General features: G+C 35.9%; 1 protein-coding gene across 1 annotated transcript in view; it reads right to left on the bottom strand.

The window, feature by feature from the left end:
* The window catches only part of LOC307070161 (serine/threonine-protein kinase TNNI3K), a gene marked incomplete at both ends in the record, with an annotated part of 286,301 nt that overhangs the window by 87,484 nt on the left and 179,832 nt on the right, over window positions 1-18,985 (bottom strand). Inside the window, 2 exons of the mRNA XM_079728397.1 lie at window positions 4,964-5,073; window positions 18,326-18,458. Coding sequence (XP_079584523.1) covers window positions 4,964-5,073; window positions 18,326-18,458 — 243 coding nt within the window. The remainder of the gene's footprint in view (window positions 1-4,963; window positions 5,074-18,325; window positions 18,459-18,985) is intronic.

Raw genomic sequence — 18,985 nt, 5'->3', positions numbered from 1 at the left:
TTGAGTTTGCTTCTCTAAGGAATGGGAAAATGGGAAAGAAGAGTTGTGCCTCATCCTGGAAAAGAAAACAAACATTAAAAAAAAAAGCCTTAAGCAAATGAAAGATTAAATAAGAAAAAGTACTTGAGCAGATTTACACTTGATAATTATTTTATGGAAATTACTATACACATCTCAATTAGTGGTATTACAATATTGCTTTTGACAAAGATGATTATATATTCATACTTGTGCCTGATCTGTTTTCCTAATTATGGTATGAAAATAAAAATTGAGCTTTGTTTGTTAACTGTAGTCTAGCTGATATGCATATTGGCATATTTCAACCATTTGCGACTGTTCTATTGACAATTATGCTAGATCCTAAGTAGAAGTCTTTAAAAACCGTTATTTCTCTAAGAGAAAAATTTGAGGATTTCCAGAGGTAGTAGGCCATTTCTGTAAAATCTGTAAACTCTTATAAATCCACTAGGTGGAGATCTCGACTTCAATCATTTTAGAACACATGGGACTTCAAAATCAACACAATAGCTCCAGAACAAAAGGAATATTAACAAGCTTTATTGCCAATTGTTATTAACTTAAGATTTTGAAAGCTAAATAACCCATTAGCATGTAAGCTTTCAAGGCTTGAGCTCTTGAGTTTGGCATGCCACTACTGTTTGGTGTGAGTATTCTTCCTTATGCACAGGAGAGAAATGTGTTTATAAATATTATATTTAAAAGCCATAGTAGAATAAGCGTTTCTTATTCAAAGCCACACTTATTTGAAAGATAGAGGTATACTCAATATTATCAGTGATATCCTAGTAAAATGTTGAAAGCGTAACATCATGGTATAGAATACTATAATATTTCACATTTTCTAGTGGGAAAAAAGGTCACAAATGCAACTAACTTTCTCTTCTCCTGTCTCTATATCAAAGTCTCTATATCTTTATATCTACATGCGGCAATATTATAAAGCTTAAAAACTATTAGAACAATGTAAATATTGCTTACATGCCCCCATTTCCTGTTCTCTTTCCTATTAAGAATTGGTAGCAAATGACAACTTTCTTATTTTGAAAACTTCCTAAACTTATTATCTCTCTTCTTTCCCTGGATTCAAAATGTTCTTGCTTTTAACTCTGACTCCTCTCCCCTCCCTCCTCGAGCTCAACTCCTATGCCATCTGTCTGCCTCCCCTGATCCCACTTCCTTTCGTCAAGCACCTTGGAGGTAAGAAGAGCATCTGTACCAACTTTTTCTTGCACATTAAGTTTACTGTATTCTAATTGCCAGCTCCCTCAGTTTTGTAGAGCAGGTTACTCTTTTTCTCTGTAACTATCTTTCTTTTCCCTTTTCCTATTTTCTTTTAAGCACCTTCATTTTACTGCAGAGCTGTTAGCTTTGTTTGTCACTGCCAAAAATGTCCCTCATATCTAAAGGTTTAAAAGTACTCTGTTCACTAGCTTTCATTCAGAAGGCAGTGATGACAGTTCTCCTGGACTCTTTCCTCTCATCCACTTCCTAAATCTGGTCTTTTCCCTCCTTCTGTTATGTTTCCTTTGAAGTAGTTCTCAGACTTACCCCTGCGCCAGAATCCCCATGGTAACCATTGTAGTCTTTGTGTTGTAACCAACTGGATTACTACTGCAATAGCAGCCCAGCTAGACTCTGACTTCAGTGTCTTTTGCTCCTGTGTCACCTCACTAGTTCTCTGTCTTTATTGGGCACAAATTACCTGGGGTGCACGTTAAAATGCAAAGTCCCAGGCTCCATCCCAGAGATTTTGATTCAGTAGATTTAGAATAGGATCCCAGAGTCTTCATTTTAACAAACATTCCAGGGTAATGTGGAGCATATAATACACAGCCTACACTAAGAAACAATGCTTAGCTATTCCAGTGCACACTATGAGATAATTCAGTGCCTGCCTCACCACCGGAACTACATACAATTCTTTGAGTGAATAAATCCTTCGTACCAAACTCTGATGAACTTTCCAGAAAATTACTTTTATCATATCTTTCACTACTTTAGAGACAAAATATAATTGTCTAATTTCATGTCCAAATTCCCTAGTCTGGTTTCCAAAGCTTTCCAAAATCTGATTCCATCTAATTATCAGAACTTTTTCCCCACTTCTCACTGTTTTCCAGCAAGCACCCTCTATCTCTAATAGGCTAGTGTTTTCATTGTCCTCTTCTATTTTTATGGGTCTTGACTAAGAAGACATGCACAGGAGACAATAATGTGTTTCAAATTTAAGGAATAAAGCAAAGACAGACATAAAACAAAGAATGAGAAGTGAAGTTGGTAACCTAGCAAACAATGACCAGCCAGCATGATGTTAGTGCTTAGATCTAAATATGAATTTGTTTCAAATGAGGGTCTGGTGTAGCCCCTCAGTAGCTACAATGTTCCAATAACTCTCTCCCTTGTGTCTTTTCTCACAATGAATTTGCCCATGTTCTGTTTCCTTGAACTCTTTCTCTCTCACGAACCCCATTCTTTCATCAAATTCCTGTTTCTGCTTATAATCTCAGCTCAAGTGTCACCTCTTCCAGGAAGCCTTCCCTGACCTAGCTCTTTGTCCCCCACTTGCTAGTGTTCCTTTAGCATTCATTCTCATCTAATCTTGGTTTCCTTCATCTTGGCTTGTAACTATAAAACCAGTAATGTGTTTATTCTATTAATCTCCATATAACCACTAGACCTTAAGCACCATTAAGAGCACATCTCCATTGAATCTCCTCACCCATCCCTGGGGCTGTATATAGTAGAGACTCAGTAAATAATTACTTAAGGAAAGAATGAAAACTAGCCATTGTTCCCTTTCTCCTCAGTACTTAGCTTACTGACTAGGTGAAGACCTTACTGGGCAATGCAATGATGACTTAGGCATGTCACATACAGAAGCAACTCAAATTTATAATGCTGAGATGGATACCACAGTCAAACCGGGAACCACCTGACTGACAAATACAAATATTGTCAGCCAGTCAGAGACTTAGCTTTCCTATTATACTTTCTCTCCATCCTCCTCTGGGAGAACCTCATCCCCAGAGCCCTGTACTTCCCTGCTTAGCAACAAGACTTTTCTACTAAGCACGCAATTTTTGACCTCTTAGTATTTTTATTTTTAATCTTTAATAGCATTCTCCTTTGATTCTATTCTGGTTTCTCTTTCTCATTTTCCAAACTGTTACTTCTGGTACCCATCCTACCTAAAAAAATGCTTTCAGAAGTGCCAATGACTTGCTTTTATTCCAAATTAAAACTTCCATGTCCCTTATCTATAATCACAAAGAGTCAGTTAATAAAAACAAAAGGGATTCCCTTTGATTGTTATGGTATATTTTAGAATAGTTCATACCCCAAGGAGAGAAGGAAATTCTGGATTAGGTGCCTGACGCTGTTATTCCTAGAAAATATGCCTGAGATTCATACTGAAAGACAAAGAAAGCTTTTCCAAAACTATTTTAAGTCATGTTAATTTTCAAGACAATTTTCTAAACATTGAATTTCAGATAAGGAGATTGGAAGCATTGATAAGTAATAGTGATATTCATTCATTTACTCAACATATATTTTTGAACATCTGCTAGGTACAGTTCTAGGTAAGGAGGTTACAGCAGCAAAGAAAACAAAATGAACAAACAAAAAAGTCCCTGCTTTTATGGAGCTAACATTCTGGTAGTGAGAGAAGATTCTACACAAATAAATATATAATCTGGTGACTTAGATGGTCAGAGGAAGAGGTTATTTCTTCTGATATACTCAGTCCATGTTCCATAATTATCTTCCTTTTTCTTCATAAGAGTTTTTGTGTATACTTGTAGGATTGGGTAATGACTTGGTCTGGTTTTGCCTTTAGAAACAGAATGGGAAATTTGCTTTCTCCTTCCAAACATCTGGACTAGGGTTTATTCTGTTTCTACTTTGGTGGGATACCAACAGCCTACTTTATCTGCTCCCTTGTTGAAGAGAGGTAAAGTGTCTGGGAAGGATCAGAATTAAGGTCATATAAAAAAAGGACAACAATAACTAGGATGGTTTGGACCAGATAATTAAGGGATATTGGGCCTTTGTGTATGAGGATCTCCAGTGTGAAGAGTGTGAACTAATTCCCTCCACGTAGAGCAGAAGAATCAATGCGGGCTGATGTCAAAACACAAAGATTTCAATAGACATCAGACATACTGGCAGGGGGATTCTTAGACACTATATAAAACTGTGATATCAAGAGAGAAGTTGTGAAATCTCCTCCTTTGTCAATCTATGAGAACAAAGTAGACACCAATCTGTCTGGTACGTTTTGGAAGAATCCTTTCCTACAGACAGATGATCTGGGATTTCATTCTGGGATTATATGACTGTTCCCCTCTACTCTCTCAGATCTATGATCATATTAATTTTTTTTCACTGCTTGCATATCCTGCTTTACTTATTCCTTCACTAATATTGATTCCTCCATTTAAACTCTAAATCTATGCTCTTAGCTACTTTGTCATACAGCCACTCAGAGAGTTAGAAAAGGACTAGGACCAGGGCTAGCCTCCTGCTTGAGCCAGGGCCCAAAGACCACTGGTCATGGGATCTTTGCCTGCAGGCCTGCCTCATGGTGAAAAGCCCACACAAATCCACCTTGTGCCAAACTTCTTTCTTGAAAAAAGTGACTAAGTGCGGTTCAGGCATAGTTAATAAAATTGCAGCTGAGAGGAGACTGAGTCATCTGTCATACCAGGGTCTCTTACTAATCAGTTGTGAGAAACATTTCAGAATCAGAGAGCAACAGCAAAGAAATATGAGATACTCAGACTTCTTGAGGCAATTAGAGACTAAAGAGCAGAAAGCAAATCAGTCTTCCTGCCTTGACAGTCTTAAAATACACACTGAAAGTAGACTTTGGAGCTACACTATTTGTGACAGATGTTGACCATAACACATTTTCTAAGAGGAAGTAAAAATTACTCACTTCAGGACATGCATTCCACCCTCGCATCAGCAGAGATGATATGGGCTTGGGAATGGAATAGCCAATGGGAGGTCTGATATGGTGGTAAGCCATGTCTGCTGCGGCAGCCGCTGCAAACCAAATGGTCACGTCAGTCTTGAAAATCACATATTTATTTCAAGAAACATAGGAACAGACAACAAAAAAATAATTAAAAATCAATCTGTGCAACATCAGCAGAGATTCAAAGAGGCCTCTATGCTGTTTTTTCTTTTTATATGCTTAAGCAGAATAGTGGATAATATGCTACCATAAGTTTATCTTTATAATTGTTCGTTTCTTCGGTTGTTCATTCAACAAATGCTGAGCAGAGGGGATTTACATAGGAACAAAGGAACAGACAAAGGAACAGACAAATAGCAAGCAGCACAGAGTATGTACATGATGTTTTAGGAAGTAAAGACTGAAAGGCAGATTGGACCAGCCTATACAATGCATAAATCCCAGGCTAAAGAGCTTATACTACACATAGCAAGACAAGATGCCCCGGAACTTTGTACCCCTGAGAGCACCTGTATCACTTGGGCAAAATAAATTATTTTTTAAGTTTAACTCTGGTTACTGGTTACAAGATTGTTGGGATTTTAAATTTTAATATTCATAAACTAGTTACTATTTGCTAAACTCTTGTTAGATACTCCAAATCCATCATTTTAGCTAATAGTGCTCATTGATTGAACTCTCTAGTGTTGTCTACCTGCTTGGATGTCTGAATGTTGCTCATCTCAAACTCCACATCACTGTGATGTGATTCTCAGGACTTCTTTGTGGATTCCTGACTGCTGATTATTTTTCTGTTCTGCAACCAGTGATTTCTGTACTTCCTGGGAAACCAAGCTTATAGCTACTTTTATTGAACACATTTTGTATCAAGTATCATGGTAGATACATACATAAGTTCTTTTGATCCTTTTAAACCATGCATGCAAGGTAAGTGCTATCGTTATGTGTGGGTTGTGTGTGTGTGTGTGGTGTATGTAAGTAGTTTTTAATTTATAAAAATTTTAATAAAACCAGTAGCTGGCACAACTTCTTTTTTCAGATTTCATGCTCTCTTCAGCCATTTCACATTGAAAGTACTTTGTAAACAACACATGAAGCTCTTTTATTCCTCTGAAAAATTGCTCTGCACCCGTGGGATGCTAAAGTTTCAGGATACTGCTGCCTGTGTTCTCAACTGTGATGTCACAATCATCTGTCTATATCTTAATGACTTTTGAGATGTGACCCACAACTACTATCTCTCTTCCACCAAAGTTTACTCCAGCTAAATTCTGTTTATAGATCTGCATCCAGCAGATGTAGTGAAATTATATACAATGCAACTTAACCTTTTGCTTTATGGATCATTCAGAATTACTATATAATTTTGCCAAATGTAAAATTAACACTTGTTTTTCATAGAAATTTAGAAAATTAGGAGAATTAGAAAGAATAAAATCCTATTATTCAGAGGAAGCAATTGTTAAAATATTTTGAGTATTTCTTTTTTTTTTTTTTTTGGAGGTTCACGGGCCTCTCACTGTTGTGGCCTCTCCCGTTGCGGAGCGCAGGCTCAGCGGCCATGGCTCACGGGCCCAGCTGCTCTGCAGCATGTGGGATCCTCCTGGACCAGGGCACAAACCCGTGTCCCCTGCATCGGCAGGAGGACTCTCAACCACTGCGCCACCAGGGAAGCCTGAGCATTTCTTATATATTCTTCATATCATTAAGCTCATGTCCAATATATAATTATGTAATACTTTTTCCCCTAAATTAAATAAATATATTAAATATAAATTTAAAAATTAAATATAAATATAAAAATAATTAAAATATAAATGTTCATGTTATTAAAATTCTATGTTAACATATTTTTAATGACTGCATTTAGTGTGATTTACTTAATTATTTCTCAATTTCAGGTTGTTCAAATTTGGGTGTAAACACTTCAAAGAATATGTTTTTTAATATGACTTTCCCAATTTCACAGATCATTTATGGTATTTTGAGGAGTGAGTTAATAAGTCAAAGGGCACAACTACTTTAAAGACTTTTGATACATACTGATGAACACTTTTCCTAAACAGTTGTAATAATTTATACTCTCAATAACAAGTGTATGAGAGGGTTATCATTATACCTGAATCAGAATTAGGTTTCCTCATTTTATAAAAGATTTTGCTAATATGAGAGGTAAATATATCAGCTCATTTGTTGCTGTTTATATTTTGTTCTTTGATAAGTAGTGAGGCTTAATATTTTCCCAGATATTTATTAGTTATTTGTATTTAAAATATTAGGTTCATGCCCTTTGCCCACCTGGAATTTCAATATTTCCTTGCAACAGTCATCTAATCGTACAATAGTTCCAGGCTGAGGGCAGAGTCAGGAATTTCACTCCTGCTTTTGTCTTCAATGCCCTTTGTAACATATTTGCATTATCACATTTTCCAACAATTTCTGGCCACTATCAAGTACAGTTGCTGACACTAAGAAAACAAAGAAACAAAAGACTGCTCAAAACATATTTAGCAAACTTAACATGACTCACAAAATATGTTTTTTGGGTCACAAAAAGCTAGGCTTTTTAGGTTCTTTCCAGTAGCTACTCTTGACTATTTTTAATTCTTTTTGGAATGAGGTACATAAATAAGCAAACAAATAAACTGATGCTTAATGATCATTGATCTTCTAACCCTACTTTTTCACCTTATGATCAGTTGGATATTGTTGAGCTCGTACAGCTATAAGCACATAAACTGGTGTAGTGAACACATTTAAACTAATTATACATATCCCAATGGGTGGGGAGGGACTATTCATAAAGTGAGTTAAACTCAGATGCAGGTGCCAAACGCCTCCTCTGAAACTCTTAGACTGTGATATCAAGTATAAAAAGTTACTTGTTTGCTTCTTGGCACTGTGTCTGAAAAATCAGTTTAAGATGAACGATATTTACTTCTTCATTATTCAAAGTAGATTCTGCAAGGTCTCAGCATCTCCTTCTCCCTTTTGCTTTACGCACTCTTGGCAGTGATACTACTCATTAGCACCTCTGCCAGAAAGTGGGCAATGCAACGTGAAGGGTCATGGAATTGAAATTTGTCACCTTTGAGACTGCTTTGTCAGTCTTGCCTAAGTGGCCATGCTACACTAGCTGCTGGGAACTTTTCTGGTATTCCAGATTCAGGAAAGAGACTGTCACCCATTAATCAAATTTTTACCTTGATTGCTACATAAAATATGTGAAATGATTTATGTAAATGTTAGTTTACTTTCACGACTGAAACTTTGCTATTAAGAGAAAATAAGGATACATTTGAAAATATCAGTAACTTAATATTGAGTGCCTATTATTTCTTCAGTACTACCCTAAGATAGTTATCACTAGTTTGGCAGATTTATAATCTAGATTCTAGAGTAGGACTGTCTAAAAGAACTTTCTGAAATGATGAAAGTGTCCTTCTCTCTTGTTTGATACTGTTGCATATGGCTATTAAGCACTTAAAATGTGGCTAGTGTGATTGGGAAACTGAATTTTTAATTTTACTTAATTTCTATTAATATAAATTTAAATTTAAATAATCATGTGTGTCTAGTGGCTTCCATATTGGACAGCACAATTCTAGAGCATAGTTCCCGTTATCCTGAATGAGACAAATTAAACACAAATTTGTGAGTCAACCTCAAGGGTCTGCATAACCACGGTGTTGATTTGTGGATTAAAGTTCTTCATTCTCAAGAAAAGAAATGAAAGGAGATAGTGTGTGTTGTCTCTCAAAAGAGGCCAGTAACAGAACAAGCATTCAATACAACATGTGTTAACCTTCATTCATTTATTCAAAATGTATTGAACATTCTATGTGAGTGAAAACAGTCAGAAAAAAATGAAGTGTTATGTTTTTCCAAAGAAATTGGTAAATGGATGAATAATAATAAAGAAATGAATTGCTGTATATTTCACTGATTTAACGGTTCAATCATAAGTTGTGAAATATGATTCTTTTTCCCCTGTAATTCCTTTTTCCCTACCATCTTTCTCTGCATTACATCTACTGTCATTTAGGTCTCAGCTTAGATGAATTCTCTCTGGATGCCCTTCCTATGGACTCCCATAGCACTCTGTACTACAATAGTATGTATTATATTAAACTTAATTGCCTATTTACTTGCTTGTCTCTGCAAATAGATCACAAGCTCCTTGAGGTCAGGGACTGTGTCTTTTTAGCATTGTGCCTCCTGTGCTTAGCACAATGACTGGCAATTAGTGGGTATTCAATAGATATGCAATGAATGAATCAATAAATGAGATAGTTCAAAATATGATTTCATTGGAAATAATATAGATCATGGTATACAGGATGCAGTACCCATTTATTGTACAAATGAATGAAGATGATGGATTAATGCCAATTAATATATTGCCCATTATTATGATTTTAGGACAGAACATAATGCATAGCTATCAAGAAACACTGTAGAATGAATATAATGTTTAGTTTAATGTGAAATTAAAACATACTTAGATAAATTATTGAGATCTGGTGGCATATTTAGTCCATAATATTATCTTTTGTTCAAAACATTTTGGGAGGGGGTTTCAATAAACTGAAGCAGTATAAATACTAAGAAATGTCCTTAACTAGCATATCTGGAGGCCTAATTTTCAGTCTGTCTTTGCTTTTAACTCTCTGGGAGATCCTAATTAAGCCAATTTGCCTCTGTGAGTATTAATTTCTCTAAATGTAAGATGAAGCAGTGAGGGCACACTGTAATGGTGACAAGTGTGGGCTTTGGGGACAAGAAGCCATGAATTTAAGTCTTGACTACACCTCTTACCAGCATATGATGTTGAGCATACATCTTATCCTAATAGAACCTGATCCATGACTTATCGGTAGAATTAAAAGAGAGTCTTCATAGAGCATCTGTTGCATTGTTGGCTCTCAACAAGTGTTAGCTGTTATGGTTGCTTTAATTATTATCTACAGATCTAAGGCTCTTACTGATTCCTTTTAGTCTGAACCTAGAGAACTAGATATCAAAAATATTATTGTATATTTTCTATTCTGTTTAGATGAGAAATCTTAGTTCTTTGTGAGGTTTCTTTGAGCATGAATACCAAGTGAAACATTGCATTGAGTTACTGCAAATCACAAGGCTAAAAACCACCTCATCTGTCATCAGTCCCAGTTTATAATGCAACATGGCCATTATGGAGAGGATGACTATGCAGCTCTCCATGATAAACTTAATTAGCTTTATATTGCTTATGGATAAATTGGTACTAGCTTCTGAATTCCTAAAGTAACTTATCGCTTCTTCTCTTAGGTTTTATAAAAGTAAAAAAGAGAGCAATGAAGTACAATATTTTGTTTGTAAGTTTTGACTAAGATAAAATTGCCAGAATTTTTATTCTAGTTGGTGTGTATGTGTGTTCTAAAAAATACAATTGATTCTACTTCATAGTTTTTAATGGGCAGGGCTGTGGTGAGACAAAGCAAGTGCATTCTACCATCCCAGCAAGAGCTAAGACACATTCTTTGTTAAACTGACACTTTTCAATGATGTATCACCAGAGCATACAGCATGTGAGAGAGACCATGAGATTGCAATCTTGAGATTGTACTAAGAATGGCTTAATTTTTTAAAGCACATCCCATTCTCATCACAGACTGTCAGAAGAATAGATTAATTTGCACCATTGTCTGTTCTCATTGCAATCTTTGTCAGTGTAATGAAGTATTGGCATGTTAATATCAGCTATTTTCATAGAAATATCACCATCCGTTGGACCGATTTGATCTTTCCAGTGATCTGTGTAGTGACTGGCTGGCATTACTCTTCTCAGTGATAAACTGATAAAGATGTCAGCATAGTAAACATAGGATTACAGAACTTTAGTTCACTCCTATTTTCCTATCACCTGTCAAAGCACAGTCCACATCATCAATGTGCTTATGCCCTTTGAGGGTATTACATTTAAGATGCTTTAGGATCCTAATTATATACGAGCAGAACATAATCACCTAATATTAAGCAGGTGTAGCAAATGCAAATGGCTATAAATATATGAGAGCTGTGACATAACTGGGTCTCTAAATTACATTAATTCATATTTTTTAAAACCACATGTGACACACAAAATGTCTGCAAGCCATATTTGGCTACTGGACTGCAGTTTGCAACTCTGAGGTAAAGCCTCAATATGAAGTTTCCCCAGAATCTGGCTAGACTGAATCGGCAGATGTTCTTAATTTGCTGCCATGTCCCAGACTTAGAGTCTGGCATTAAGGAAACCCAGGACACCAAGTTGAGTCTCCTTGTGAACCATATGGCACCACACATGAAAACAAAAGGAAAAGAATAGGCTCTCTTCTTTGGCTCCAAACTATAATCTGAAAGTGATCCACAAAATTGGGTACCTGGTAATAAGGGAATGGAATTGGATAAAATATAGACTGATGGATTAATTCATCCCAGATTTCTTCTTTAGTTTTTCATGAGGTACCAAAGGAGACAGGCCCAGGAGAGAAATAAACTATGGGAAGCAGGTGCTGGTTTCTTTTTAAAAAATGTATCCAGGACAGGTCTTGTTTGCCAGGTCATACCAGCTCCTTTTTCATCTTGCCCAGTTCTTTTCTCTCTGCTTGACTTCATAGCTTGGCTCCTTGCCCTCCTCTCTTCCTGTATCCATCATCCTCCTGCTGGCTAAGCCAGAAGCCTGGAAGTCCTCCTGGTCTCCTCCCTCTCCCTGGTGCTTCCACCTCAATATGTCCGCAAGTCCTGTTAAAATCTCTCAAAACCAGCCCCTCCTTTCTCTTCACTACCTTAGTTAAGATTTTATACATTCTCTTCTAGATTACCTGGTTTCCTTGCCTCTGTTTCAAACTTCTCCAATCCAGCCTTTGCTTTGTAGCAAGAGGGAGCGTTGTAAGATAATAGAGTTGTACTATTGTCCTGCTTAAAATTCTTCAGTGACTTCCATTGTTGACACAGAAGGCCCTTCACCAAGTAGCTCTAGCTTTACATTTACAGCATGTATCTTGCTGCTGATTCCCTTGTATTCTCTGATTCATCGTTACTGAAAGATGTGTGAATCTCTCATGCCTCTGCACCTTGCCCAGGCTGCTTTCTGCCAGGACACCTTCACCATCTCCCCACTATTTACCAGTTAAATAGTACTCATCTTTTAAAGATGCAGTTCAGGTATCATCTGCTCTAAGAATCCTTCCCTGATTTCCTTTCCCACCACAAGTCTGGGCAGGAGAGCCCTCGAAGGAGCAGCTGTTGCACTCTATGTTTCCCTCTAGCTGGGATTTACTCCGCTGACTGTACTTTTCTCATGCTGTCTCTGCACTACAAGGGAATGCCCGTTTCGTCTTTGTTTTCTTGCACAGTTCCTGGCCAGAACTGTGAATGGCTTAATATAATAATAATAGCTAATATTTATTGAGTGCTTACTGTTGCCAGACATCATTCCAAACCTTTGAGGCAGGTCCTACTAGTATCCCTGTTTAAAAAATAGAGACACTGAGGTACTGAAGTATAGCTTGGTTAAGCAGTTTCAGTAAGCTTGAAGACTCATGCTCTTACACTTATGCCAAGTCTCTTTAGCCTGAAAAATACTTTCTTAAAAATTGAGTTAATTGCCAATATTTAAAAATCTTTCGATTTCTGAACAAACACACAGAAATTAGTTGATATGGCAACAGTGAGCAAGCATCCCTATACTTCTTTCATGGCATTGTTTGGCTGGAGCTGGGTAGCAGCTGTCCCCTTGAGTCAGAGCATGTGATTTCCTGTTCATCACGTTATCCTGCATCAAGTGTTTTCTTGCTTCCCCTGATCCTGTAGGCATTTGATCTTGTGACCCTTGGGATGGTGAATGTAATGGATTTTTCATTTTTTTCTAAACCTGAGATTATAAGGTTAATTTGAACATATACTATGTAAAAGAGACCCTAACTTCAAGTTCTTCTGAAGGCATACTCATCACTTGCATAGGAGTCAATGCTAATATTTGCATTCTATTTATATATTTCACCCAGGAGATAGAATTCTGTTAAATCCAGGAGGATAAGCCATGTGTAATGTTGCTACTCCCATAATTGATAATCCTGTCCCACACTGTCATCATGGATTTGTTGCTCATTGTAAATGGCTAATATGTAGCTTATATTGAATCTGATTCTTCACATAATTTATTGCTGAACATTTGCTAGACTGCCTAACCACTGTGATGGTATTAACAGCCTCCGTTCTTGATGCATGGTAACTGTCCAACTTTAAAAAATTCAGTGTCTATCATGAATAAACTCTTTTGCCAATAAAGTACGATAAATTCCAATATCTGAGATATTGGATTCAAGTTATTCTTAGGCAAGATATTTAACTTTTTTATTATATAATATTCTCCCTCCAAAAAGAGTATATATTCCTGAGGGCCCATGAGAGAGGGAATCTTTATCTTTTTGAACTATTTATTTTATAATTAGTCAAGGGTAACAAAGTAGAGAAAATTGCAAGGACACTGCACTTAACTGAATATTGAAGAATTAAGGAAGATATTTTTGGAAGAAGTAATATTTAAACTAAGGCCTAAAAGTAAATTGGAGTTAGTATGATGAAAAGTGGGGAGAAGTGTGTCTGACAAACAACTAACGTGTGCAAAGACACGGAAGTGAGAGGAAATGTGTCATGTTGGGGAAATGAAATAGTTCCCTGTGGCTGAACATAGATGACAGGCTGCAAGTGGCAGGCAGTAGACCTGGGAAGGAAAGAAGAAGCATAACTATGGGGGCTTTGTAGATTGTTTTATGAAATTTTTTTAATCTTAAGAACAAAGGAAAAACATTGAAGACTTTCAGTAAGGGGAGTCAGATAATCAAATTTGAGTGTTTAGAAAGGTAAATGTAGTTATAGTATGGCAATTGGTGAAAAAAAGATGGTGAGCAAAACTAGAGACAAGGATACCATTTAAGATACTGTGCAGGATTCTACTTGTGAAATAAGGAAGTAGCAGTGAAGAGCAAGATAAGTGGATAGATTTGAAAGATATTTAGAAAGTGGGATTGAAAGTAAGAAAACAAGTGAAAAGAAAAGGAAGGAAGGAAGGAAGGAAGGGAAGAAAGACAAAAAGGAGGAAAGAAGAAAGAAAAGAGGAAAGAGAAAAATTAATGGTGACTTTGAAGTTTTTATATGGGCTCCCTGGAGAATGAGAACTCCACTCAAGCACAGAATCATAGGAAGCCTCGACTTTGTATTACAATTTGCCCTTCTCTTTCATCTTACAGTTGCAGAGAGATTTCAATTTACAAAGTTCACAGAATCATCTCATTTGATCCTCACAGTAATCTCTGTGGAGTCATCATTAATTGCACTTACCAAAGAAACTGAGCTTGTGAAAGAGCCCAGAGGCCAAAGGAAATGCAACACATTCAAGGAAGCAAGGAAAGAAGGTTTGGAGTGGCTGGAGCATAGAAAGTGAAATGGTATGAGCAAGGTCAGAGATACTGAATCATGTAGAGTGTTGCAGGACATATTAAGAATTTTGAGATTTAATCCTAAGAACATGGGAAGCCACAGATCATTTTAAGCAATGGTCACATAATCAGGTTTATGTTTTTAAAATATCATTTTAGTGGATGTGTAGAGATTGGAGGGGAAGAGAAGAATAAAGGGAGAATGATCAAAGAGCTATTGCACTAGTTAAAGTGATAAAGATGGCAGTTTGAACTAGAGTGGTGGTGGATAAAACTTTAGATGTAGATACGGGTATATACCTCACCAATTCTATTCAGTATTGTACTAGAAGTCCTTGCCTGTGTGAGAAAGCAAGAAAAAGATTTAAAATACACACATATTTGAAGAAAGAAATAAAATTTTCTTTATTTATACATGACATAATCATCTATGTGCAAAATCCCAAAGAATGTACAAGAAAGCTACTTGAACTGATAAGTTAATTTAGCAAATTTGTAGGGTACTAGGTTGTTATTTAAAAAATAATTGTGTCTCTATACTAGCAAAACACATTATACATTGAAATTTTAAAAAATCATTTAAAATAGCATCAAGAAACACAAAATCCATAGAAATAATTTAAAAAGTATATGTGTAAGGTTTCTATGATGAAAACTACAAACACGCTGATGACAGAAATCAGACCTAAATGAATGGAGAGACATACTATGTTTATCAGTTGAAAGATTCAATATGCATAAGTTGTAAATTCTTCCCAAATTGCTCTACAAATTCACTGCACTTCAATCAAAATTCCAACAGGCGTTTTTTTTTTTTTTTGTAGAAATAGATAAGCTGGTTCTAAAATTTATACAGAAAAGCAAAAACCCTATAATAGCAAAAGCAATTTTAACAAAGAAGAGCAAAGTTGGAGGATTCATAATAAATGATTCTGAGATTTACTATAACTTATCAATATATTGTAGTATTGGTATAAGGGTAGACTTATATCAATGGAACAGAATAGAGTCCACACATATGTGGTCAATTAATTTTTGACAATAGCACCAAAATAACTTAATGGATAAAGGAAAATTTTTAAACAAATCATGATGAAAAATTGGGATCCATATTGAAAAATAAACAAATAAATTAACAAAAGGCTAACAAACTCAACTTTTACCTTGTACTGTTAAAAAAACCTCTAATAAATCTTATAAATATAAAATCTAAACCTACAAGATTCCTGTGAGAAAACACAGGAGAAAAACTTTGTGATCTTGGGTGTGGCAAGAATAATTTAGACAGGATTCACAAAATATTTAAAAGTTTGATAAGGTAAACTTCTTTGAAATTAAAAACTTTTGCTCTTTGAAAGACATTGGTAAGAATATGAAAAGGCAAATCACAGACTAGAGAAAAATACTTGCAAAACACATAGCAGATGAAAGATTTTACCTAGAATCTAAGAACTCATTAGTATATAAGATAATTTGAGCAAATACTTCACCAAAGAAAGAGATATGAGCAGCAGATAAACACACAAAAAGATTATCAACATTATTAGTTATTAGAGAAATATAAAATAATACCACAATTATTTACCATTATATACCTACTCAAATGGTTAATATTTTATTTTAAATAGACAATAAAAAAGTGCTGGCAAGGATGTGGATCAACTGAAATCCTCATACACTGCTGGTGGGAAGTCATAGTGGTACAAATGCCTTGGAAAAAATCTTACCATAAGATCTAGTAATTATCTCTTATGTATTTATCCAAGAATAATGAAAACATCCACACAAAAACCTGAATGGTTTTGGCAATTATATTCATAATTTCCCTAAAGTGAGAATAACTCAAATGATCATCAACTTGTGAGTGGATGAATAAATGAGGTACATCAACACAATGGAATATTACACAAGAATGAAAAAGAATAAATTACCAATAAATGTACTAACATGACTCTATTTATATGACATTCTGGAAAAGGCAAACCTGTAGGGACATAAATCAGATCAGTGGTTGCTAGGGGCTGGAGGTGGGAAAAGTGAATTGATTCCAAAGATGCATGGGGGAGCTTTTTGGAGTGATGGAAATGTTCTATATTATGATTGTAGCTGTGATTATACAATTGTATATATTTGTTAAAACTCATTGAAATGTTAGTCTAAAATGGTAAATTTTGCTACGTAAGTGATACTACAACTTATACTATATAAGTTAAACCTGATTTTTAAAAATGACAATTGCAGTAGTTTAAATGATGAAGATGGTGGCTTGAGCTAGGATGGTGGTAGATGACGGTAAGTAGTAGGTAAATCCAAGATGTCCTTAGGATGTAAAATCCACAGGAAGAGGTGAATGGATTGACACAGGATGTAAGAGGAAGGGAGACATATCTCTCTCTTGTGAAAATACTACAATGTGTCTAGAATTACAGTGGATTTTTAACATATACTCATAAGTCTTACCAGAAAGCAAATTCTAAGAGGTAGAGAGATAGCAGCAGATCAGAGCAAGACATTAAAAATAGCAATTTTGGTCCAGTTCAAAATAGAGTCTTCTCATCCACCCTATAATAAGGGCCAGATCTCATCATTTAAAACCATGAAAGCATATAGAGAAAGGTTAGGACAATTAAATAAAAAGCATATAATTTGTGAAAAGTACTTTGTTAGACACTATGCAGAGTGTAATTAAAGACCATATGGTTATTAGGGGGAAAATGCCTTGAATAGACAATATGAGTTATGGCTTTTCTCCGCACATGAGTACTAATAAATATTGTGATCATGGTTAAGACTTTGAACTTGTGAGCATTCACATTTGTAAGATATGTCTTTCCCTAACATCCCTTTTGACTTGATCCATCTGATATATTGTGATAGGGTGGCCACTCAAGAAGCTTACAATATAATTCATTTAAAATTTATTTATGATTTAATTTGAAAACAACTTGTCAAGCATGGTAAATTCTGGGGATGCAAAGTCAAGGAGTTTTTAGACTCACAGTGGATACAAGTAAGTAAACAGTGTGACAGTGCTGTTGTATCTACAAGAGCAACCCAAATAAAATAGAGAGAGAGATGCAAATAAAATTTACCTCAGATATTTGTACATTTTTTCCTGTGATTAGATTCCCTACCTCTACCTTCTACATGTACACAGAGTATCATGTATATTATCAACAACAAAATTATAGGCTCACTCACAAAGTCCCATTTTTAGAATGCATCTATATATGTAATACAAAATTAGAAAAACCAATTCTCTTTTGTATAATGTGAGACAAGCAGAAAGCAGTCCTGATAGGTTATTTTTATGTGTTGCTACTTTCAGCTCATTCTTATATGCACATCAGAAAGGCACTTCTAAATCTAATCTCAAAAAGTAAATATTGCATTGTTCACATTATTTGTACCCACATTCCACATGGCCATTATCATTTGCTTGTTTTATTAACAACAGGTACATCAAAGCCCTAAACTTTAATAATAAAATATACCTACACTTCTGTGTGCCTGTGTCTAAAACCACATAGTTATAGGCCATTAAGTTTTCTGGATTGGGCCACACCTTTAAAGAATTTGAGACCGTTTCCTTACCTCTCACCTTGCCAATCCACCAAGAATAGTCATTTTCGGGAAAAAAAATGTTTCTTGAATTTGTGAAAATGCACAGAACTCTGGAAATCAGAGAAACTTCTTTTTTTTTTTTTTTTTTTTTTGGCCTCACCCCGCGTCTTGCGGGATCTTAGTTCCCCGACTAGGGATTGAACCCATGCCCTTGGCAGTGAAAGCACAAACTCCTAACAACTGGACCATCAGGGAATTCCCTCAGAGAAACTTTAATTGAGGCATGGCTTACCTGGCTTGAGATGAGCGAATGGAATTTCACCGGTGAGAAGTTCCCACAGACACAGAGCATAGCTGAAGACGTCAGCTTTGATGGTGTAGCGTGTACACTGTGTGAACACCTCAGGAGCCATCCAGCGGAGGTTCTGTAGGTCAAGAAACATCCACAAGTCATTTACCAAGTGCTTAGTTCTTCTACTGTAGAATAGTGTTCTTCTTAGCGAGGATTTGTTAAGTGTCCTCTCGAAGTTCTCAAAAATATAAACTTAAAATAACATCGATACGGCCCTCAGTGTGTGCAATAAACTGGCCCGTTCATACAAAAACAGTGTGTTTACTGCTGCAGTTTAGGTTTTTAAAGGGCATTTTCTTTTATCATTGGAAGATATGAAATCCATAATTCTTCCCAAAATATTGCAACAATATTAATCACCAAGTAACACTGCCTCTTATGAAATGATGATCACAGCAGCAGCATTTTTTTGTGTATCTCTGAGCATCTTTCCCCTGGAAGCTTTACAAGCTTCTGAATAGCCATCCATGGGTTCATCCAAGAGCTCTATGCCTCCCTGGGGGTGAGTCATGCACTGTGGGAGGAAGCTTCCCTCCTTTAGAGCTTCAGGTTGTAGTTTAGGAAGTCACTAAATTAGACCCATAAATAGTGCCCTGATGA

This window comes from Hyperoodon ampullatus, assembly GCF_949752795.1.
Source record: "Hyperoodon ampullatus genome assembly, chromosome: 2".
Taxonomy (NCBI): domain Eukaryota; kingdom Metazoa; phylum Chordata; class Mammalia; order Artiodactyla; family Ziphiidae; genus Hyperoodon; species Hyperoodon ampullatus.
The sequence above is the reverse complement of the archived record's forward strand: the minus strand, read 5'-3'. Positions and strand labels throughout refer to the sequence as shown.